This window comes from Panthera tigris, chromosome F2, assembly GCF_018350195.1.
Source record: "Panthera tigris isolate Pti1 chromosome F2, P.tigris_Pti1_mat1.1, whole genome shotgun sequence".
Taxonomy (NCBI): Eukaryota; Metazoa; Chordata; class Mammalia; order Carnivora; family Felidae; genus Panthera; species Panthera tigris.
Genome location: NC_056676.1, coordinates 80900567 through 80924870, shown reverse-complemented (window position 1 = coordinate 80924870; position 24304 = coordinate 80900567). Strand labels below are relative to the sequence as shown.

The 24304-nt window shown below is 62.6% G+C and overlaps 1 protein-coding gene across 1 annotated transcript in view; it reads left to right on the top strand.

Annotated features, from left to right (window-relative positions):
- The window catches only part of TSNARE1 (t-SNARE domain containing 1), a 102060-nt gene that overhangs the window by 47146 nt on the left and 30610 nt on the right, over nucleotides 1-24304 (top strand). Inside the window, 5 exon segments of the mRNA XM_042973238.1 lie at nucleotides 10059-10136; nucleotides 10955-11024; nucleotides 19392-19482; nucleotides 22137-22211; nucleotides 22697-22756. Coding sequence (XP_042829172.1) covers nucleotides 10059-10136; nucleotides 10955-11024; nucleotides 19392-19482; nucleotides 22137-22211; nucleotides 22697-22756 — 374 coding nt within the window.

Below are 24304 nucleotides of genomic sequence, written 5' to 3'. Positions count from 1 at the left end.
AGGAAGGAGGACGCCTCTGATGCTCAGAGGATCCCGTGCTGTCCCTCTTTCTTTCCTGTGCCTCATGCACACGTGAGTCGGGATCCACACCACACCCCCACCGCCGCCCCGCTTCCTCCCTCCGCTTGGTGCAGGGGCAGAGATCCAGCCTGTGTCCGCAGGGTGAGTAGACCCAGAAGTGGAGCGTCCTGTGATGCCCGAACGTGGTGACTCCGGTCTGCTCTTAGAGCGCCTCGGTTCTGAGTTTCCGCTCCGGTTGGCAGAGGTGGGGCTGGCCAGGGGGTCTCCCTGTGCTTCTGCTCCAGCCGTGTTCTGGGGTGTGGGGTGCACCCGGTGGGGCTCCCCGTGTTGTGCAGCTGTGATGAGCATGTGAGGCTCAGAAGGGGGATGCCCTCAGGGGACTGGTCCCCCAGCTCTGCTCACTGTCTGCCCCAGTGCACGGTGGCCCCGTGGGGTGGGAGGCAGGCGGGCACTGGTGACCCCGCTGGGTTCCACGGAATCGGCAGCTGCTTGGCTGGGCCCGGAGGCCAGAGGTGCGTGGTCCCCTGTGGAGGCTGGGTTGTGTGTGTTGGGGGGGAGCCGAGGGGCCGGCCAGGGGGCCTTGTCCTGCCCTTTGCCGCTGGTGCCCGTTGGGTGTGCTTGGACTTGCCCTCACTGGGGTTGCTCAGCGTGGGGCTCGCACATCCCTGCGTCCTGTCTGTGGGACGGCCAGTGTCGTCCGGGGAACGGGCTGCTGCTGTCATCACCAGCCTCCTCGGGGCCCTGGGTCTGTGCGGGCGCGGTGCTGGCGGACCCCCGGCAGCCCACCTGGGCAGCAGTGCCCGCACACTGGGCCACTGGGTTTCTCCCAGGCCTGTCTGCTCTGGACCCGAGAGGCCCCCTGACTTCCTTGCTCGTCCCGCGTCTGGGGCACCGTACTGCCACTCGGCCTCCTCCTGCCCGGCCCGAGTGGGCACGCAGTCCTTCAGCCAGCGCTCGGCAGCGGGGCAGAGCCCAGCTGTCCGGCCGGCCCACGTGACGCGGCGGGTGGGGGCGATGTTTGGCTCCAGGGGGCTCCGGCGCTCCAGCACTGCTGGGTGGGCCGCTGCCTCTGGACCCGGCGGCATGAAGGGCAGGTGTCTGGAGCAGACGTGGAGCTGGGCCCTGTAGGGGACAGAGGGCGTTGCCAAGTGTGCGTTGGAAGCCTCGAGTCCCCGTCCTGCCCTGGGCACCTGTGTGGAGATGCTCAGGCGGTTCCCCGGATTTGCGTGCTCAGGAAGGAGCGTCCCATTGTCTCTGCAGAGGGCGGGGGTGCTGGAGGGCCGTCCGTGTGTCTGTGTCCCGGGAGCCTGTCCTTCTGTCTGCCCTGATGGATGGTTTTGTGGTTGCCAGCTTTTGGCCGGGTGGAGGTACTGGGAACATTTGTATAAAATCTTTGCATTGACAGTGTCACTCTTGTGGGGGTTGATTGATAAACTTTCCAAGAAAGTGTCTAAGAAACTGGCTGTCCCACTATTGGGTCCTGTAGCCATGAGCTTGGGTTTACTCTTCATTCCCTCCACCCCTTGGGGTTGATTTTGGTCTTGCTGTACTGGGCTGTTGGAGGGGTCGGGCTGTGCTGGGGTGGGGCGGGGCTTGCTGGGGTGGGGCGGGGCTTGCTGGGGGTGGGCTGTGCTGAGGGGGCGGGGCTTGCTGGGGTGGGGCGGGGCTGTGTTAGGCTGTGCAGGGATGGGGAGGGGCTTGCTGGGGGGGCGGGGCGGGGTGAGCGTGGCTGGGGGCGGGGCTGTGCTGAGGGGCGGGACCGGGTGAGGCTGTGCTGGGATGGGGCGGGGCTTGCTGGGGGTGGGGCTGTGCTGAGGGGGTGGGGCGGGGTGAGGCTGGCTGGGGGGCGGGGCTGTGCTGGGGGTGGGGCGGGGCGAAGCTGTGCTGAGGGGGCGGGGCTGGGTGAGGCCTGCTGAGGTGGTGTGGGGCTGTGCTGGGGGCGGGGCTTTACGGGGGTGGGGCTGTGCTGAGGGGTGGGGCGGGATGAGGCTGGCTGGGGGGCGGGGCGAGGCTGTGCTGAGGGGGCGGGGCTGGGTGAGGCCTGCTGAGGTGGGGTGGGGCTGTGCTGGGGCGGGGCTTTACGGGGGTGGGGCTGTGCTGTGGTGGGGCGGGGCTGTGCTGGGGAGGGCGGGGCCTCACTTCTGTGTCTGCCCACACATCACTGAGCATTGCCTGGTGTCTCCTCTGCTGTCACCAGAGGCTGCCCTGATCTGTGGGCCTTCCTGTGTTGCACATGTCCGTTGCCTCTGAGTTCAAGGGGCCCGTCTGAGATCTGGACTGCAAACCTCTTCTGCAGGCTCTGGACTGCCTTTTATTTAAAAACTTTTTTTACGTTTATTTGAGATAGAGCAAGTGAGCGCGGGGGAGGGGCAGACAGAGAGGGAGAGGATCCCAAGCAGGCTCCGTGGTGTCGGCGCAGAGCCCAACACGGGGCTCAATCTCAAAACCCGCGAGATCGTGACCCTAGCCACCAGGTGCCCCCTGGACTGCCTTTTATTTTAATTGTGTCTTTTTTGAAGGTTTTATATTTCAGTGTTACCAGCGTTTTCCTTGGGATTTCTGTTGTCTGTATCCCACCTGAAAAGTTCTTACCCACAACAAGGCCGCAAATTGTTGTGATTTGAAGTCTTACAGTTCCAGCGTTTATGTTTGCATCTGTGAGCCAGGCTGAGTGGGTTCTCAGTTTTGTTGATATGGGTCGGGGTTCAGTGGCTGTCCAGTTGGTCATCATCGTTGGGGGAAATGACTGAGTCACCTCGACGCTTGTGTCTGAAACCCCGTGACTGCTCACCTGGGTGTTGACCCGTCCGTATCGACCTGGGTCTCCACTTAACATGATACGGAACTGCCTTGACTGGAGTAACTATAAAGTGAGTCCTGAATCGAGTCGGGAATTGGTTTCTCCTGTTTTCTGAGGGTATGTGTAGAATTGGTATTATTCTTCCCTTAAACATTTGGCGGAATTCTCCAAGGAGGCATGTGAGCTGAGCATTTTCTTCGTGGGAAGATTTGAGACTGCAGTTTCTTTAACCTTGCCGTGTCACGTTACATGGTACAGCGTTACAATGTTGTGGTATCACAATGTACACGCCCTAGCATACGTGTTAATGTTGTAGCCATAGCGTTATGGTGCTGTGGTGTTACGTGTTACAGCCGTAGGTGGCAACGTTGTAGTGACACAGTGTTATGTGCTGTCGCATCACCGTGTCACCGTGCTGCAGTGTTGCCCAGGTTTCTGCTGCTACTCACATGAGTCAAATTTGATCATTTGTGTTTTCAAGGAACTTACCCACGTCATCAGACTTGTAAAACGTACTGGCACGAAATTGTCATATTGCCTTAGTATTGTTTGAATGCCTGTATGGTCAGTAGTAAGACTGCCTTTTTCATTTCTGGTATTGCTGGTTTGTGTTTTCTCTGTTTCATACTTGACTCGTCTCACTGTGAGTATATCAATTTTATTGATTGTTTTAAAGAACCAGTTTTTGATTTCATTAATCTTCTCTATTTGTTCAATGTTGAGTTAATTGGTTTTTGCTCATCTTGATGATTTCCTTCCTTTTCCTTACTCTGGGGTTAATTTGCTTTTGTTAGATCATTGACGTGAGACCTTTCTTCTTCCCTAGTAACGGGTATTTATTGCTGTAAATTTTTCCCTGTGCATTGCTTTACTTATACAATTTTGCATATATCGTATTTTCATTTTATTCATTTAAAAATATTTTCTAATCTCCTTTGTGGTTTATTCTTTAACTAAGGGTTGCTTAGAAGGGTATTGCTTAATTTTCAAATAATTCTCTTTGTTTCCAGATACCTCTCTGTTATTAACTTCTGGTTTCGTGCTGTCCTGGTTGGCGAATGTTTCATATGGTTTCAGCTGTTACACATGCATCGGGACCTGCTGCACACTGGAGGTGCATCGTGTCTTGTGCGTGTTCCCCGTGTGTTTGACAAGAGTGTGTCCATCTGTCGTTGGGTATGAGTGTCCAATAATTGTCACTCGGGCCGAGGTGATCGACGGTGCCATTCAGGTCTTGGTATCCTCACGGATCTTCTGTCCCCCGATCTATTTTCTGCTGAGAGGATGCTGATGACCACGGCCGTGGATGTGTCTGCTTCTCCCCTCAAGCCCGTCAGTCTGTGCCTCGCACGTTTTCCAGCTGTGCTGTTAGGCGTGTTGAACGTTGAGGATTTTGTCTTCTTCATCCATTGCCCCCTTTGTCACTGTAAAACCTTCTTTTATCTCTCCTTTCATGTGTTGTTCTGAATTCTCTAATGTTAGCGTGGCAGCTTTCACACAGCCATGTCACACAACGAATCTTCCGGTCCCTTTACTCACAGGTGTGTCTGATTTTCTGTAGGAAGTGCCCTCCTCGTAGCCCGTGTATTTGGGGTTTGCCCTTGGCCCCATCTGACCGTCTCCGCTTTGCCCAGAGCGGTGGCAGTGGTGCTGTCCCGTAGGGCCTTGGTGATGATGGCGTGGCCACCGCTGGCCACTTGGGGACCGCACGGGTGCCTCAGGTTTAGGCAGAAATACCGATATGTTCAGGCTTACATCCCCCATCTCGATATTTGTGGTATTTCCCTTTGTTGTTTGGGGGTAATTGTGTTGATGATGATTCCGTTGCTGATGATGGTAAGTCCGCTCTTGGCGTATTAGTGACCTGCTCCGTTTGTGGTTTAGCGCTAGCCGTACCCACACCTGCGCTCGCAGCCTGCCTGCGGGTAACAACGGTGTCGCGCCGCGTGACGTGGGAACCTCACAGAGCCGACCCCGGACGCCACGTTGTTGCTGGAAGCACCTGGCTGGCAGTTTGCTTTATCAACCGATGGCGTCCGAGATACCTTTAAAATGAGACGTGTGCCTCCCTCCCGCACTCTGCTTTCTCGTGTGGATCCAAATTGCCTTTTATTGTTTCTTTTGACCCGACAGACTTTTTTCAGCTTTTCCTATGGTGCACATCTGGCTGAGACAGTCTCTCGGCTCTTTTGTCTAAAATAAATCTTTATTTTGACTGTATTTTTGAAATATATTTCCATTGCATGTAGAATTTTGGTCGAAAGGTGTTTTTTGTTTTCTCTCTCTTGGCACTTTGAAGATGTCCCTGCAGCGTGTTTGGGCTTGGCTTCCGCGGCTCTGACGGGGGCGGGGCGACCTTTGTGTTTCCTTCTGGGGTGGGGTACGTGCCTCTCTGGCCCCTCCGAAAGGGGCCCCTTCGCCACAGGCTTTCTGTGGTTTTGACTACTGTGCTTTGGGCTTTAAAATTTTAATATATGCATTTTTAAATGTTTATTTTTGAGACACGGAGTGAGCAGGAGAGGGGCGGAGAGAGAGACCGACGATCTGAAGCAGGCTCCGTGCTGACAGCAGTGAGCCTGATGCGGGGCTGGAACTCACGAACCGCGAGGCCATGACCTGAGCCCCACAGGCGCCCTTAGACTTTAGTATTTATTCTGCTTGTGACTTAATGAAGTTCTTGGAACTCGGTTTTTATTGGACGGAATTTGGATACTTTGGGTTCTTACTTCTTGAAACTCTGCTCCCCTCTGTGGCTCCGTGGCTGCCGGGTCGCCGGGTGTCGCCCCGAGGTGCCCCGTGGCCCTGTCACCGCAGGGAACCTCGGTGCAGCATCGCACCCGTGGCTGACCCCGTACAGTGGGAAGTCATTTCAATGTCTCCTTGGGTGTCAGGGGAGGCGGGGTGGCAGGCCTGCGGCCTCTCCGGGTCTCCCCTGCTGCTCTGCACGCACCTCGGTGTCCCGTCAGCCTTTTGCAACTTTTACGCCTGTTTTTCTGCACTAGTGAGGTTGTCCGCCACCATTTCTGGGCCTGATTTCCTGTTGAGTGACCTTTCTCACGGTTTGGGGTCACGTGCTCCTGCCTCTTCGTATGGCCCGCGAGTTGCGAGTGTGAATTTTGTGTCCTCCCTCCCCGGGTTTGGTTGTTCTCCTTGCGGGAGGACTGGACTCTGTCCAGGGGCAGTAAACCTGCGCGGGGGTCACGGTGCTGTTTCAGGGCACTTGTGCTGTGGCTGCGGCCTCCGCGGGCCCTGCCCGACGCCGCGGGTGCTGGGTGGCGCCCTCTCCTCTCTCCTCGTGTGACTTCCACCCACGCACACTGACCCTGTGTGGGGGAGGGGGGAGCGGCCTCCAGCTTCTTGTGCTCCCCGGGTCCTCGGCCGAGGGGCGTCTTTCCCTGTGTGAGCACAGACGTGTGCTTGGCCAGGGACCAGGGCACCGGGACCGGCTTCTGGAGCCCCTCCTGCCTCATCGCCTCAACCCTGTCTCCTGCCCCAGGGCAGCCGCGGCACCTGCCAGGCCCCGGAGTCCCCCACCCCCGGACCCAGTGACGCCAGCTCCGCTCCGACCCGCCCTCCTTGCTCGCCGTCTGGACTTGCTTGTAGGAGACACCAGGCGACGAGCCGTGGGGGCCACGGGGCCGCACCAGGGCTGTCTGTGGTCAGAGCACCACTTCCCGGCTTGCATGCAGGGGAGGGGGGGCCTGGGCCCTGCCCTCCCTCCCCCCCCCCCCCACAGAAGCTCAAGTTGATCTGCTGCCCTGCGTTGTCATTCCGTGAAAAAGTGGCTTATGTTTGGGGGATTAATGTCCCTGTTCCTCCTCTGTGTTTCCTAAGCTGGTGGCCAGCCCCCCTCCATCCCCAATCATGCCCACCAGACGCGACATCCTCCCTCCGCCCCTGTGAGTCCCACCTCCTCCAGTCCCGTTACCTCGTCCTCCCACCCTCCCCCAGCCCCCGGTCCCTGCCCAGCATTGGTCCCTGTGCTGCGTGCAGAGGCCCTGCTCGTGCTGTGTGGTCACCGTCTTGCTGCTTCCCTGTCCGACGGCTGCCTCGGTGTGGGATCTGGGCACACGTGCTCCAGGTGAACCCGGGCCCTGAGCGCCCCAGCCGCGTGTATGCGGACGCCGGCCTCTGTTGGGGTTCCGGCCCCTCCTTGGCGAAAAGGAAAGAAGAGGTTAAGCTGCCCCCGCAATAACACGGAGCCTCCGTTCCCCTCATGCAGCCCCCCCACCCCCGCGGCTCCCCGCCCCCCCCGGCTGTGGCTGCGCCCCCTCGGTGGTGTCCCTGGGAGGGACGTCACACCCCATCGTGTCCCAGCCAGGGAGAGGGTGAGGGGCAGTCCAGGGCTCCAGCCTCCTTGTGAGAACAGGAGGGGAAACTGCCCTCGGTTCTCTAATTCCAGGGTGAGAATTAGTCACGCGGCCCCTCCTGGCCGCAGGGGGTGTCCCGGGCTGTGTTGTCAGGTGCCAGGACCAGGGAGAGGCCGGGTCTGAGGGAGACAGCCCGAGTTGCCCCACAGCTGCAGCCGGCATCTGGCATCCCTGGCATCCCCTCTGCTGAGGTAGGAGTCCCCCACGGCCTCCCCGCGGCCTCCCCCAGACCTCCGTGGAGGTGGAAGGCCGTCTGGGTGGGGGACTTGCTGTCCTTGCTGCGGGGCTGGGATGTTTGCCAGTCCCCCCCCTCCCCCCGCACCTGCCCTGTGCGTCTGCCAGCTGCCCCCTCCCCTGGTTTCCACAGTGGCTCCGAGATGTGCCCCAAATCCCACGGTGGTAGTGGTGTAGACCAGGCTGGCATGCCCACCACCGCCCTGCTGGGGGCCTCCCAGGCGCAGGCACCTGCCCGCTGGCCAGAGTCCATGCCGGCCCTGGATGCAGCTCCTCGGGGCAGTTTTGACCCAGCCCCCACTGCCTGCTGCATCCCACCCCTCCATCCCCTGCATCCCTATCCCCCCGCCCCTCTACCCCTCACCCCTGCCCCCCACACCCCACACCCCTGGCCCCCACACCCCAGCCCCTCGCACCCCTGTACCCCGCTCCCCACACCCCTGTCCCCCATACCCTGCCCCCCTAACACCCCTCGCCCCTGCCCCTCAGCCCTGGCCCCCCTATGCCCCTACCCCCTGCCCCCCTGCCCCCCACATCTTGCACCCCTGCCGTGCTGCCCCCTGCAGCCCTGCCCCCCACACCCTGCACCCCTGCCCCCGACACCCTGACCCTAGCCAGTAATGGGCCCGATCACCCGCTTGCCCGCCCCGAGGGCTCTGCACTGACGGGTGGAGTGGAGGCTGGAGAGCTGCATCTGAGGCCTGGTCTCCTGCTGAGACCCTCAGCAGCCCTGCCCCGCCCTGCCCTGTGGGATGTAGCTCTCCTCACCTTTGTAAAGGCTGCAGTTCCAGTCCCCCCTTTGCCCTTTCCTGGGGCCACTCTCTGCGCCTCTGGGAGCTCAGCCTTGTCATCCTTGGTTTGGACACAGAATGTCTCAAAGGCCATCAGCCGGTGTCCTCTGGAAAGACGCATGCCCCGTGGGGTCAGGAGTAGACAGGGCACCGGCGGGGGCAGGACTCGGCCCAGGGCACGGGCCACGGTGACGAGCCAGGGGACGGGCTTGAAGAGATGTCCAGAGGAAGGTGGCTCTGAGAAGGGTGGCTGTTTGTCCCAGTGTAAGTGGCCTCTGGGATCACCTACACACAGACCTGGAGAATAGGAACGATTCTTGGAGCTGGATCTCTCCTCCCAGCATTTAGCGGGTGAGGCAGGCGGCCAGGCTGCGCCCCTGCCTGTGTCTGTCCTGTAGGAAGACGCACACCAGCCTCCCCACGTGTGGGCTGAGGCTGCACAGCCCAGGCGGGGCCCGGAGGCCACAGCCTCCCACCCGTCTGCCTCTGCGTTAAGCTCAGAGTGTGCACCCTGACCTTGTCGTGGTGCACAAATCCCTGTCTGGGTCTGGCCCATTCAGGCCGAGGCGCCAGCCTCCCTGGGGGCCGGTAGTAGTGGGTAGTATAGACACACGTGGGAGTCGTTCCTGTCCCAGGCTCCATCAGGTGAGGGGCCCTGTGCGTTCCGTTGCCGGCTGGTGGCAGCCTTTCCAGGTTCTGAGAATGAAGCCACCGTGAGTGTCTTACACAAGCTTCGTGCGGGCACATTTGTGTTTCTGCGCGTAGCTACCCAAGAGGCCGTGGCCACGGGCAGGGCCTCGTCCCGTGAAGGGGGCAGACTTTTCAGTAGCGTCCGCAAGACTTTCGTGCTCGCCTGGTGGAGTGGGCCTTCCCGTCCCCCTAGGAGTGGGTGGTAACCACACGATGTTCGGCGTGGTCTTTCAGATCGAGATAAAGTTCACACAACGTAAAATTCACCACGTTATCCACCTTCACGTGGACGTTTCTGTGGTTGGTGGCGTATCCTGCAGTGTGCGCGACCATCCCCGCGAGTAATCCAGAACGTTCTGTCACTTCAAGAGAACTCGTACGGCCGTCAGCAGCCATCCCGTCCCCTGGCCCAGCCCCCGGCAGCCACGGGTCTGCTTTCTGTCCCTGGACCTGAACTCTTCCCGTACGCGGAGCCGCGTGGTGGGAGGCCCGTGTCCGGCCGCGTTCGCTGGTGCGACACCGTCGCTGTGCTGTCGCCACCAGCTCCTTCTCGAGGCTGCGTGGTGCTCGCCTTCGGCTCGGACCCCACGTCGTCAGATGCCGGCCGTTGGGTTGTTGCTGCCTTCTTTGTGTTAAAAACGTGTGTTTATTTTGAGAAAAGTCACCTGAGCACGAGCCAGGGAGGGGCGGAGAGAAGGGAGAGGGGATCTCAAGCCGGCCGTGCTGTGTCAAGCACAGAGCCGGACGTGGGACTGGATCCCGTGAACCGTGAGATCATGACCTGAGCAGAAATCGAGAGTCGGACGCTTAACGGATGCTTAACGGGCCGCCCCCAGACGCCCCCATTGGGTTGTTTCTGTTTTGTGACTCACGTACAGCTGCAGTGATCTCGGCTGTGCAGGCTCTCATGTGGGCCTGGGCCCTCGTTTCTGTCAAGGGCGCCCCGTGTGCAGGTGCAGGGGTGCTGGGGGCAGCTGGTGCCCGGGTGGGGCTTTTCTGAGGGGCTGCCCCTGCTTTCCTCCTTCTCCAGGGGCTTTGGGTGCCCCGGGGCGGGCTTGCTGTTCCCTGTCTGACACCGTGGGGCCACCCCAGCTGGGAGGGTGTTGCTGCCCCCGCTCTGTGAACCTGTGTGCTCCCTCTCCTGTCTTCTAGCCACCCGGGTGGACCCAGGTGACCTCCAGGAGCTGTTCCAGCAGACATCGGCCAGCGTCTTCCGGATCAACTCCAACGGTGAGTCCGTGGTGGGCCCAGCCTCACCCCTCCCCACCTGGCCGCCCGGGCCACCGAACACGCCCCAGGAGGTCGAGGCGACTGGGGGAGGTGGCGTGCCCACCGCCCTCCCCTGACCTGGCACCCTGCAGCCCAGACCCTGTCGTCTCTCTTAGGACAGCATGGGCTGAGCCCTGGGGTCTCAGGGTGGGGCGGGGCGGGCCCGTGTGTGCTCCCTGGCCCGGCTGCTGTGATTTGGACGCATCCCTGAGGGGGAGGGCGGCCTCAGAACCTCCCTCAGACCGTCAGTGCAGGTCAGCTCACGGTCGAGGGTACTGGGGTCAGGAGCGACAGTCACGCCTCATGGGACTGGGCCAGGCCTTATCCTTATTAGCTTCTGCAGACGGTGGGGGGGGGGGGGGCGGGGGCAGGAGGACATGGGGACACAGGGGTGGCTCGCCGCACTCTATGGGTGAGGGCTGATGTTTGCCGTGAACCCTGAGTTCTGTTAGGCCCGGCAGAGAGTGCTGACCAGGAGAGGAGAAAGAGATCCCCAGACCCAGGGGCCCTGGAGGCTGAGGGCCCTGGAGGAGGCTCCCAAGAGCGTTTGCGCCCACAAGGGCCTGGGGGCCTGTGCCCGAACAGGGGGAGGGTCCCTGCCTGGGAGGTTCTGCGGGGCTGGGGCTGGGCCGTGGCAGAAGCTGCCCCCAGTCACCTGGGTGGTCTCCCTGGCCTTGGCCCCCATGTCCTGTGGCCCCCCCGGCCCTCCTCTGCTGGAGTCTGGGGGTCTCCGGGGGGGAGGTCTTTCTGTTCCTTACGTCCTTCCTTTCTCCTGGCAGTGACCTCCTTGGAGCAGAGCCTCCGGTCCCTGGGGACACCGAGTGACACGCAGGAGCTGAGGGAGAGCCTGTGAGTGTGCGATCGTGTGCGTGGCTGTGGGCGTGCCCGGGTGTGCCCTGCACCCCCTCGCACGCCTGCCTGTCCACGTCCCGGCGCGGCAGCTGCCCGGACCCCACACCTGCCCCACACGCCCGAGGGCCAGCCCCGCTTGCGCCCCGAGCCCGAGGCCGCGCGTGCCCGGCGTCACCCTCTGGGGGGCACACTCGTGCCGCCTGCACGTAGTGGACACACGGGCTGGGTTGGAGAGTGGCTTTGTGGTTTTGATTCTGCCCCCAGGGGCTCCTGCTGGGGTTGCCTAGAGGCCGGCCCTGGGTTGGATTGGGTGAAGCAGTGGCCTCGGGTGAGTTCCTCTCCTGACGGAAAGGCTTCTCGGGGGCTGGGTCCCTGGGGAAGAAGGAAGGGGACCTCTGCAGGGGGGTAGCCTGGCTGGCAGGGGGCAGGGGGCAGCTCTGCTCACGCCCTGCCACCCTGGGCCTGGCGGGACGTGACAAGGCCGCCACGTGGTCCCGGCATGGCGTGGGTTGGGGGGCCCCGAGGCGGGGTCCTGAGACTTGCCGTGAAGCCGGTGTTCCCCCTGCCACCTTCTTGCCAGGGGACCCCGGGCGGGTCCTGTGTGAGCCTGGGCCTCCTGCCTGGGAAAGACGACGGTGTGGATGCCGGAGCAAACGTGCTCGGGGGGGTGTGGGCCGCGGCCAAGACCTCATGTCTCTTCCTGGCAGTGATGTCCGTTGGAGAGGTCACGGCTCCCTCTGTCTGTTTATTCACCCACCCACCTCGCCCACCCGCCTCGCCCACCCACCTCACCCACCCGCCTCGCCCACCCGCCCGCCTGTCCTCTGGCCGTCCGTACGGGCTGCCTGAGACCACTCCTGCCAAGTGTGGGGGTCCAGAGCTTGAGGCAGCTGAGGGCCCTTGCAGATTTTCTGTGCAACTCTTTTTTTAATTATTCTTTTTATTTCTTTTTTAAAATAACGTATTGTTTTCTGATTGTGGAAGTAGCATATGCTCATTATAGGAAATTTGGACACACAGGATGCCTGAGGAGGCACTGTTAACATTTTGGTATTTCCTGCCAGCCTCTTCTCAGATCCTTACGCGTCTTGCAGATTTGGATTTCAGTGAATAATGTTCCGGTCCCGCCTTTTGCTGTTCGGGTTCTGGGGTGCGTGTGCCCTTAATCGCACACTAAAAACACGCTCTGTGGAGCCGCGGAGGACACTGTCCAATGTGCGCAGTCACTGCGCTGAGACCTGGAGCCGTATCTGTGGCTCTTCCCGTCTGTCAGCTGCGTGACCAGACCCCGGGAGGGCGCTGGGGTTGGTCTCCGTGTTTGCCTGTTCCGGGGTAGGTCCCTGAAGTGGTGTCCCCTGGGTCACGCGATGGCATTTTCAGGGCCCCTGGCCCTCGAACACGTTTCCTGGGCTGTGTTGCCCAGCTGGCCGAAGGCCGACGTCACCAACGTGGGTCTGGAGTGGAGAGCGGGCTCCTGCCTTCCCGGCCGGACTCTGGGCCTGCCCGCGGTGACTGAGGGCTGTGGGGGCCTCTGCCCCGTCCGCCTCCACCTTCAGATGCAGCCACTCTGGCCTTTAGCACCTGCCTGCCCCGCACCCCCTCCCCTGACCATACCCCCCCCCCCCCCCCAATCTGGCTCCTCCTCCCAAGGGGCAGTTCCTAACCAGGCTACAAGCCTGGAACCTTCCAGGGCCCCATTCATCGTGGACCGTTAGTGTTTTCTAAACGGTGGAGACCAGCACAGGGGGCCAAGCAGCTCTGTTTTCTCCACGTCGACATTCATTGGCTTTTTTATTTTGCCAGATAAGGACGTTTTAAAAAGTCCGTTATGGCATCTGTCATTGCCGTCATTTTGTGGAAGGCAAGACATTTCAGTGCGACGGAAGTAGATGGGATCCGGTCTTGGGAGAGAGGACGTTCCTTCAAGATGAATAAAGCTAGTGACCTGTGAACCTCAGGGCTGAACGTGATTTTCTCGCCTTGCACGAGACAGGTGTGGACTTGGCCATCTTTGTCGGGACCGTGAGGGACCCTGCCTTGGGCACACCATCGTAGGCTCCCAGGTTGGCCAGGGTGGCCGGGTGGTAGCTCTCTCTCCCCCGTGGTGTGAAGCTAGGTGACAGCGGGGCCTGGTTTGTCTGTCTCTTGGGGGTGTCACCCAGAGAGCTGTCGAACAGATGGATGGTCATTCCAGGAGCCCTGACGGGAAGTCTGCCCGCGGTACCCTCAGCCTTGCAACCACGCAGCGGGGCGGCCCTGGCTCCTGTCTCTAGGGCCCCAGGCACGGCGTCTGGATGACCTAGCTGTCATCAGCCTGGGTTCGCGGCCGACAGGAGGGCCCCCAGCTCCGGCGCTCTGCTGGTCCCGGCTCCGAGCAGGCATGGGGCTGGGCACACTGCCCGAGTCCGGTGGTGGTCAACGCCCAGACAGGCCCTCCCCTCTGATTCTCACGGTGCCATCTGTGAATGGGCCGTGGGCCCCGGCCTCGCTACGACAGAGCGAGGGGGTGCCGGGGCACTGGAGGCTGCAGTGAGCCGGGCTCCAAAAGCAGAAAGCAGACGCAGGTGGGCGGCCCTGCCTGGGGTGCACAGGGGTGCACGCCAGCCCCCGCCTCCCACCCTTCCACCTTCACGGGGGGCATCACTTCTTCCAGAGCCCTCCTGGTGCCACCTCCCTCAGGGGCTGCGACTCACCTTCCTCCACCCGAAACACCTGGCCTCTTGCGCCCTGCTCCCGTGACCACAGAGGGCCCCGGGCTGTTGTTCGGGTACAGGCCTGAGCCCGTGAAGCAGGGGACCCTAGGGATGCATCGGCCATCCCACCCTCCAGCACGGCCTGCCTCTTCTACTCCAGAACCCCTCCCTCAGCGCACCCCCACAACGCCCCATGGTGCTCTCCCCCGTTCCCCGTCGCACCCCCCAGCACCCTGCCGCCTCTGGAGCCTGGTGCCTGGGCCGGCTTGGCCCTAGACCCGTGTGCTGACGGGCTGCGGCAGTGGGGCGTGGGGAGGGCCAGCCTGTCCCCTCCCGGCTGCGTGACAGGCCCTGTAACCTGGGTGGGCCCGGACCCTTCTGGGTGATGTCCTGTTGGAGGAGGCAATGACGGCGTCTGCGCCTGGTGCTGGGCCCGGCCCCACAGAGATCCAGTCAGGCCTGGCTGCAGCCTGATGATGATCCGGGCGGCGGGTGCAGGGGGTGGGTGCACACTGGGAGCAGAGGGTGGTGTGGGGAGGGTGGCAGTGCTCCTGGAGGCTCTGGCGGCCGCTGGGCCCACAGCTCAGGGTCCTTGCCGCAGTCGCCAGAGCTCCAAGCCCCTCCCTCCCCGTTGCTGGAGATGGTGGCGTCTCGGGACTGAGGCCTGTGTGTGGGCGCTCACCAGTCCACCGGGTGTTTTGTGGGGTCTCCGCCTGGAGACGGGCTGGATGGGGCAGGTGTGCGTGGGGGTAGGTTGGGTGGTGTGGGGCCCTGACCCGTCCTCACGGGGGTCTCGGCAGTGCCCCCTTCCCTTAGTAACCGGGCCTTCCCACCTGAGTCACAGGTACACAGGTGCACATTTGATAATGGAGGCCACGCCTGGCGGGGGCACCTGATGGGGTGCCGAGGGCCCGGTCCCATCCCTGGAGCCGGACTCTGTTCGCGTCCCGGCCCCGGCGGCCGCCCTCCGTCTCCCTGGGGGGCTTGCACCCTGAAGGAGGGAGGTGACCACCCAGTGTTCCGTTCCTAGTGTGTGACAGAGGGGACCGTCTCCCTGGGGCTTTCTGACTGGCTGCCTCTGGTCTGCGGGGCTGTTGGCCTCACCCTGTGCAAGTCGAGGGGGCCCTGAGCGGGGGTGTCTGTGAGAGACGTCTGCCCAGATGCCGCCCAGGGTGCAGGGCCGAGGCCCGGGGTGCGGGGTGTGCAGGGAGGGGGTGGGGCTCTTGGCCCAAGTGAGCAGCCCTCCCTCTCCTCCCCACGGCAAGGATTTGTGTGTCAGGATGGGCACCCAGGGGACCAGGGGGGCCTGGATCAGGGTGGTCCGCACCACGCGGGCCGGGGCTCTCGGAGGGGCTTCGTGCCGACGGCCCGGTGCTGCTGCAGGGGCACTGGACAGGCTCTGTCCCTCCTCTTCCCAGAACTCAGACCACCCGAGCTCCTGACTCCAGCCTTTCCACAGCTGCGCAGACACCGAGCCGGAGTTTGCTCGAGAACTGGGGGGGAAGGGGGGCGCCCTCTGCAGCCCGTTCTCTTACCGCTGATCTGTGATGGACCCTGATCACCTGGGCTGACCGGAGACCTGCCCCTGACTCCTTGGAGCTGCCTCTGGGGTCGGAGCCTCACCGACCAGGTCTTTTTTTTTAAGCACGTGAGGAAACTGAGGCTGGGGAGGGGAGGGCTTTCTCGGGGCCACGGAGCGAGAGCAGAGCTGTGGAGGACCGTTCCCCGGGAAGTGGACGTGGTGTGCACCTGTCGTCTTGGGCCTGGAGACGCCATGGGGACCTGGACGTGATGTTGGGCCCCGTCTCTAGGGGAAACCGAGGCCAGTGGGGCCGAAAGCCACAGAGCTGGTGAACCACAGGTCGGCAGGGCCAGTGAGGAGGCCTGTGCTGCCTCCAGACGTCTGGGGCTCTGCCGGGAACACTCAGAGCTGAGGCGACGCCACAGCTGGGGCTGGCGCGTCTGGAAGCTTCTTTACTGACGATGGGCCCAGCCAGGGCAGCACCCGCAGCGTCTGCACACGGTCTCTTGTGGCACGGCGGCCTCACGGTGCTGCTTCAGCACAGGGCTCCACGCAAACGCTGCTGCAGAGACGGTGGAGGTGACCCCCTGGACCAAGGAGAAGGGACCCGCTCCACCTCAGGGGAGGCTCTCTTTCCAAGCTGCCATACGCTGTAGAGCACAGTGGTCGTGGCACGTTCGAGGAGCCAGGAGGAGGGGCCCCCCAGGTGCCCCTCATAATTGCTTTTGGAATGGTAGGCCAACCTTGCGTTCCTTGGATGAACTCCTCTTGGCCACGATGTATCATTCCTCTTACGTATTGTTGGATTCAGTGACTCTGGTGTTAAGGGTTTCTGCTCCTGTGTTTGTGAGTGATGGGAGGTGTTTTTTCTTCTAGAGTCTTCGCTTGGGTTCTGGTGTTGGTGTAACGCTTGCCTCAGGAGAGGTGAGCGGTCCATCGGTGTTTGGGGAGCATGTGGTGTTGGTACAACCTCTGCTTTAAACATGTGGTGGAGAGGCCGTCTGTCCTTGGGCGTTTGCGGGAATGTTTCTAAGAACATATATAAGTCCTCTGATAGAGACAGAGCTACTTGGGTTTTCCTTTTCTTCTTGAGTCAGTTTTGACGATTCGTGCCTTTGGAGAAATTTTCATGTTTTGTCTTAGTTATGAAATCTGTTATCATAATAGATTCGTAAAACCTCCTAATAAACTTTTTCATGTTGGAGCTGGAGTCCTGTTCTCTCTTTTAGTCTCGGTATTGGTAATCTGTGAGTTTTTTCCTCAACTTGTCTAGACAGAGTTGTGCAGTTTGTTTTATTTTTGCGTAGTTGACGCGGTGTTTCGAGAGCTGTGCAGCTTTTTGGTACTTTCAAAGAATACCTTGTGATTTTGTGGATCGCTTCTATTACTGGTCTGCTGTACTGCATTAACTCCTGAGCTTCATCGTGTCTGTCGTGTCTCTCCTCTTCTACTTCCTTTGCGGTTGGCGGCTGGCTTCTCGGGCAGCCGTAAGACATTCATTTTCCGTCTTCTCTGCTGTGGGCAGGTGAGCCCCGCTTCCCCTTCCAGGGCCGCTCGCGCCGCGTCCGCGGCTCTCGTCCCTTGAGTTTCATTTCCTCCCGGTTTCCCTCTGTTCATGGCGGCACAGGTGGCCTGCACCAGACGCCGCTCCGCGCTGCGTCTCTCGATGGGGTTCCTTATTAAGACGAGCAGCATGGAGGTGGGCCACGTCCAGACGTCCCTGTGGCCCTGGCTGCCTTGCCCTGACCGATGGCCGCCGCCGCCCCCCCCCCCCGCCTCCGGAGCCCCAGTCACTTCTGGGGTGTGCTGGTTGCCATCCCTCTGTCTGCCGAGGGCCTCAGCAGAGTGGTGTGGTGCCTGGGAAGGGCCGGGTTGGGTAGGGAGGCCTCGCTCGCTGCACGAGCGGTCGCCGTTCCTGGGGGAGACAGCTCACCGCCCCCAGCACGGGAAGCGGCCGACCGTCTCCTCACACTATTTCTGTGTTCTCGCTAGAGGCTCCGCGGAGCCGCGGGCATGGCTGGGCGGGAGCGGGGGCACTTTGTGACCCGTTCCCTGCCAGGAGTTTGGGGGCATCAGGGAGGGCAGAAGTGGAGAGGGCGGTGGGGGCGGGGCGGGGGCGGGGCGGGGCATGCCTGCCCTTCCCAGTTCGCGGAGGCACTTGTCCCACTGCCCCCGCCGCGGCAGCGTCCTCTGTCCAGGCGGCTGCGTGCACCGTCCGTCAGGGTGTCTGAGGAGGTGGCAGTGGGGCATGGGCAGCGAGGCAGGGGTCTTTCCGGCACGTTGGGAGCAGGGGGCCGTGGGACCGTGTGACACAGGTGGGGACTGCACTTCTGCAGGAACACACGCGGCCACGTCGGGGAGCTCAGGGGTCCGGAGGGTGTGGGGGAGCTGCGGGCACCGAGGGCGTGGGGGGGCCGGCGGAAGGCGGCCCGAGTCTGGGTCTGGGTCAGGTCTGAGGGCCATGCCTCCCTCAAGAATGAGAGGAGAGACGCTTCGGGAAGAGCGGCCCCAGGGCTTTTTCTGGAGGGACAGAGCTGCCCCGAGCTGCCGTGGGGGGGCCCGCGGAGGGCGGGCTGGGAAGGGGGTAGGGCGGTTTGGGCACATGGACGTTGAGATGTGCGCTGGACCTCCGGGGCTGTTGGAGGGGCTGGGCCCGAGTTCAGGCCCAGGTGTGGGTGTGACTGGGGGACGGCGGCACACATGTGACTTCAGGCCATGAGGCCGCATGAGAACACCCAAGAGTTGAGCCCAGGGAGTGAAGAAGGTGGTCCAGGGTCTGAGCCCCCAGCTGAGACACAAGGAGGTCAGAGGGACGAGGGGCCAGCTGAGCACCTTGTGCAGGATGGCCTCGAGCTGGGAGGATGCCACGGGGCGTGGGAAGGAGTGTGGGAGCCACGGGGTAGGGGCGGCAGTGTGGGCACCAGGGGGTGGGGGGGAAGTGTGGGGGCCAGGGGGTGTGGGAAGGAGTGTGGGGGCCGCGGGGCATGGGGGGCAGTGTGGGCACCAGGGGGTGGGAGGCAGTGTGGGGGCCACGGGAGGAGGTGCGGCAAGGTGGATGGAGGGCTCGGTGGGTACGACTGTGTTAGTGAACCCTTCCGCTGGCGGAAGGGGGCTCACACGCTGCATCCCCCAGGCCGGCCTGGGGTCTCCTTCCTATCCTCCTCCCCCCTTCACCTTCCGGTGTGGGCGACTCCCCCTCTTTATGCCACATGCTTGTACGGCCCACAGGCAGGGGTCAGGGACCCAGGCCCACGTCTGCCAGGCGTCCACCTTGTCAGATGGTGCCCCCGCCCCCACCTCTGCCACACGGGGTCCTGCAGGGAGCAAAGGGGAGCATCAGGCTGCAGCTTGAAGGGTCAGGAGGGCTCTTCTCTGGTGTCTGTCAGGCCCAAAGCCAGGCCAGGGTCCCTTCCTTGCCCCACGTGTGTGCCTGCAGAGGCCCCAGGGCTGGATTTGCCACCCGCCCCCCCCCCCCCCAACTCCCCCCGGCCCCGTGTCACTCCATCCAGAGGGACAGCGGTCAACCCAAGCAGATGAGGGGCTGGTCTTTTCAGTCCCTTCCAGGTCACCCTCGGAACCGTAAATTGCGAGCGGGGGGAGGCCCGGGCCCAGCCTCCCTGTGCTCCTGGGTCAGGAGGTGGGAGTGTCCCCCCAGCCCACAGAGCCGTGGTCCCAGGCGTGTCTGCGGCCCCCCTGCTCCCCCAGGTTCCCGACTGTTGCTGACCCTGGCGGGGGGTGGCCCTCTCCCCAGGGAGGGCTTGTGGCCGGCCTCCTCGTGCTTGCCTGTGGGGTGTGGGGCCGCCGTGCACAGAGGGGGTCCGTCCCGATCCAGGCCTCACTCCTATCGTTCTCTCCCCCTTCCTCACCCCTGTCTCTGCCCCAATTCTTTGCTCCCTGCTGCCTTCTCCGTCTGTGGGGGTGTCTGTCCGTCCCTCTCTGGGCCTCCAATCCTTGTCCCCTCCCATGGCCGCTGTCTCTTGTGCCTCTGGCTCTTTCCTTCCTGGGATTCTCCCCTCCCGTGTTCTCGTTCACCACGCGTGTCTCCTGCCCCCCCCTGCCCCTGCCCTCGTCTGTCTGGCCACCTTTCCTCTCCGTCTCCCCCTCCGTCCGTGCTGGTCCTGCTCCCACCCCCACCCCGTCCTGGTTCAGGCATGTGGCGCAGCAGGGGACCAACAAGACCGTCGCGGCCAGCGCCAGCGCCTTGAAGCAGATGGCAGAGCTCCTGCGGGGCTGCTCCCGGGTAGGTGGTCCTGGAGGCCGTGGGAGGGGGGCCGTGGCGGGGGGCCCCGGGGACACTGACGTGCCCAAGATGCCCACGCCGGCCTGGGATCGGCCAACGTGGCTGCACGGGCCGGAGCTCAGCGCGCTCACTGGGCGCCCACTGTATGCTGGGCGCTGCTGTGGAGTCCGTGTCCCGGCTGGGTCATCCCGACGGAGACGGATGAACTCCCCCCCCCCCCCCCACATCTCCCTGCCACCCAGCCTGCCAGCCCTCACCCTCTTTGTCACCACCGTCATCTCTGTCCTCGCCAACGCCGCCGCTCGTCATCAGAGCATAGGCATTACCGCTGTGGTCACCTTCACAGCCCTGACCCTCATCACATCTCCCTGTGGCCCTCCCCCCTGCAGCCCCTCCCCCATGGCCACATCCCCTCTGTCCTGCAGCCCCTCCCCCCACAGCCCCTCCCCTGTCATCTTCACCGTCGGCCTCTTACTTCCCTCCACCCCCATTTGCTAGGTCAGTGCACCCCTGTCTGCTGTCCCTCCCCGCCCTGCCCCGTCCCCAAAGGCTGGAGGGCGCTTGTCACGAAACGGTAAATACCCTCAGACCCTCAGCCGCCACAGAGCGGGATCGTGCTCTTAAGTTGTAGTTTTTCCCTGCCCGTCACACGGTGCCGGGGCCCCCTCCTGCTGCCTCGGCTGACGCGGGTTCTGGGGATGCTCGAGTCCGGCCTCCGCAGAGAGAGGCGGGACGCTGGTGAGGAAGGCGCACCGTGGCTTTCCGGTGGAATGCCTGAGATGCCAGCTGTGCTGCCTGAGGTCCGCTCAGTGACGGAGGCCGGTGCAGAAGCCACGTGTTGTGTCATGTGGCCCCGTTCGCACAAAGGGTCTGCAAGATGCAGACCGGGGCGGGCAGCAGGGGTGGGGGCTGCGTGGCCGGAGGGGAGGTGGGACGGCCCGCGGGGCCCCGGGAGCTCTCTGGGCCGGTGGACGGGGGCACGGGGAACGGTGCTTTTGTGGTGTTGGCCACGTGTGTGGCCTCCTCACGCGTGGCGTGGCTCTTTGCTCGTGGGCTCCGTGTTGCCTCCTTCATCCAAGAGCACGTCTCCGGGGCCTCCCGTGCGCAGCTCTGCACGTCGCATTCGCGTTGGGCGCTCCTGGCGTCTGCGCATTGCTGTTCCCACCCCCGTTTATATGGAAGGACCCTGAGGCTGGGAGAGGGCCCCGCCCCGAGCTTTGCAGCCCCAGGGAGGAGCCTTGGCTAGATCACAGCCCTGGTCTTTCTGGGGCCAGAGTCCGTGGTGTCTCTGGTGTGCACCCTGGAGGCCAGGGATCAGAGCTTGAATCCCTCGGGGGTCAGAGGGATCGCTTTTAGCCTAACGTGTCCTTCCTTGTGTCCAGCCACCCGCCCGCGTAAGAACCCAGCACACGCTGAGCACCTACTCTGTGCCCCTGGGAGAAGGACACAAGTGGGGTCCCCTCTGAGGCGCTCGTGGTCCCGTGGTAGCACACGTGGCCGGAGGGGCTGCAGGGGCTGCTGTCCCCGCAGAAGAAAGGCCATGCCCTCACATGGGCTGCTGCTGGGTCTCACGGACCGGAGAGCCGGAGGCGTTTTCTCAGTGCCTGGGCTCTTAGCTCTGTCCCGAGTGCGCGTGTGGGGCCCCTCGCAAGGGCCTGAGCCGGACGCTCAGACAGGGCTCCGCAGACCCGCGCCTGCTGGCATCGTTGAGGGTGAACAGCCTGCCTGCGCGGCCGCAGCTGGTCCTCCGCGGGCTCGCATGGGGGCGCAGGGTGGTGGTGGGGGGGGGTGGGCACCAAGCCCAGGGGCCGAGTTCAGGTTGGAGGTGCCCAGGTTCCTCGTCGGTGTCCCGTCCTGGGGCGAGGGCACAGGGCGCCGGTGTGACTTTGTCTGTGCCGGTGCTGCGTGGAGGGAGGGGAGGGGAGGGGCTCCTGGCGGCCTGTGGAGCTCACACGACCCCAGCAGGCAGCCTTCAGGGCTTGCTCGTCCTTCCCTGCTCTGGAAGTATGCCCGAGCGCCACTTTTCTGCCAGGCGTCCTTCTGGGCACCAGGGCGCACCGGCAAACACACCAAGTCCTGTTCGGTGCAGGGGTGAGGCCGTGCGTGCTGCCAAGCTCAGTGGCGAGGGGGACGGTCCGACACTGGGGGCGTCAGCTGCAGCCTTGCGTGTGGTTGGGTGCAGGGCTCTGGGTCAGTGGCCTGGCTCTGGGGCCTGGCTCCACCACCCGTGTGGCCTTGAACCGGCCCCGTGGAACTCGGACTGAGGTCTCCCGAGCCCTCAGGTAGCGAGACGTTGTGCGGACCAGACACGCGTATGGTGTCGGCCCAGCGCCTGGCTCCGCGGCGGGTGCCGAGGGCGTCGTGCGTGGGATCGCGGGGGGAGGCGTCTGCGGGGACGCAGGCCGAGCCCGTGGAGCCCGTGCTGGTGTCTGAGGTGGCACGAGACGGCATGGGGCGAAGTGGATGGGGCCGAGCCCCGTTCCCAGGGCAGAGGCGTGATGGCAGTGTGGGGCCGGATGGGGGCTGGGGGGACGGTGCGGCCCGCGCCCTGAGGGACGGGGGGCCGAGGAGCGTGAGGAACTGAGCGGCTGGAGGAGGCCACGGGGCAGGACGGGGCCTCGGCTGCCTGTTGAGGCCACACTCCCTCTTTGCAGCAGGAGCGTCTCCAGCTGGACCGCCTCAGAACTCAGCTGTCGGATGCCATTCAGCGCTACGGCGCGGTGCAGAAGGTGAGGCACCCCTGGCGGGGGTGGCCGGCCAGGCGGGGGTGGGTCTCGGTCCCTCGGGCACCCGCTCGGGCCCTCTTGTCCCGGGGCTGGCCTGGTGTGGTTCTGGCCCTCAGAGCAGAGGGCTGGGCCGGGAGCCACAGGCTCCGCATGTGTGCAGTGGAGGAACCTTACCGTCTGGTGCCCAGGAGGCATCAGCAGAGCCCTGCCGGGAGGTGGGAAGACGGGAGACCCTCGTCCTGACGGAAGGACACGGAGACCTGGAGCTTAAGAGTGTGGGAGGGGGCCGCCCCCTGGGTTGTCGGCAGAGCCCGTCCAGGTGCCCGGCCGAGCACCCGGCTTTCCTGAGACCTGGGACGTCTCCCTCCGGCCGGGGAGCTGACGTGTGCGTTGCTGTCGGTGACCGTCCCGTACTGCGTGCTCAGCTGACCATCTCTTCTCTCCTCCCCACCCTTCTGTTCCTCCCGTCTCCCTCTATTATTTAACAGAAAATTGCAGAAAAGTCCAGAGCCCTGCTTCCCGCCGCTCAGAGGGGCAGCACGCAGCAGGTGGGTGCTGAGGGACCGCCACAGTTGGGGGGCGTTAGGTGACGGCACAGAGTCCACTCGCTGCCCTCGGTGCTTGGGGAGGCGTAGGGGCTGCCGAGGGCAGAGGCCCCATCTGGGGGAGGGGGATGTGACTTGACGAAGGACCTTTTAGAAAGCCGGTATTCTGGCCTCAGTCCTCCGGCGCAGGCTCGAGACGGGGTACTGGGGGCTGACCGTCTGCTTGCCTTCAGGACGGGCTTGTTCCCGCCAGCCCTCCCCGGGGGAGAAACGGGTAGAAACTGGAGTCCTACACGAACAGGGCAGGGAGTGGACGGGAACCGCGTCTGAAGGTGCAGTGGCTGAGACTTCTCCAAAAGTGTCCGAATATTTCAAGCCACGGGTTGAAGAGCCTCCGTCATACAAAGGATGAATTTACCCTGTTCCTTAAAAACCACCCTTACTTGTATCATAATAAGATTTTGAAAACCTAAGACAAAGATAAAATCCTAACAGCAGATTAAAGCCTGAGGAAAGAAGTCATGTTATTTTATTTTTTAATGCTTGTTTATTTGTTTTTAATGTTTATTTATTTTTGAGATAGAGACAGAGCATGAACAGGGGAGGGTCAGAGAGAGAGGGAGACACAGAGTCTGAAACAGGCTCCAGGCTCTGAGCTGTCGGCACAGAGCCCGACGCGGGGCTCGAACTCACGAGCCGCGAGATCATGACCTGAGCCGAAGCCGGACGCTCAACCGACTGAGCCACCGAGGCGCCCCAGTGTTTATTTATTTTTGAGAGAGATAGAAACCGAGTACAAGTGAGGGAGGGGCAGAGAGACAGGGAGACACAGAATCCGAAGCAGGCTGCAGGCTCTGAGCTGTCGGCACAGAGCCTGACGCGGGGCTCAAACTCACGAGACGCGAGATCATGACCTGAACTGAAGCTGGACGCTCAACCGAGTGAGACACCCAGGCGCCCCAGAAGTGATGTTATTTTTAAAGGAGCGACAAGACTCACACCTGACTCTAAGGTAAATCAGGAGAAGCCAGAGGACAACGGGCAGAAAGTAATCGCTCACGTGGAAGTTTGCATTTGGTGAAGATAGTTTTCAGAAATGAAGGTTGAATGAAAACATTTTTAGAGAAACACAAACCGAGGGCATTTATCGTCAACAGAACTCTGACGGTAGCAGAGGGAAAGTGGTCCCAGGCGGACGTGCGGCAGCAGGAAGGGACGGTGCGTCCTGGGAATGCTGACGTGAGGACGCGTGTGAGGCAGTGCGGCTGGTGAATAGTGGCCCCGGCCGTGGGGCCTGGCTGTGGGGCAGGTGGAAGCGCTCGGCCGGCGGCACAGGACGAGGAGTAGCTGCGAGAGAGCGTGCGGCGTCCCCGTCCTCTGAGGAGTGACCAGAACCCTGATCTGAGGCGGCTGCCTGTTGCGTTAGGCAGGTGACACTAAAGGACAGCATAAGAATATGAATTATAAACTAAGAGGAACATACGAGATGATGAAGGATTAATTTAAAAGAAAACACGGGTGTCTGAGTGGCTCGGTCGGTTAAGTGTCCTC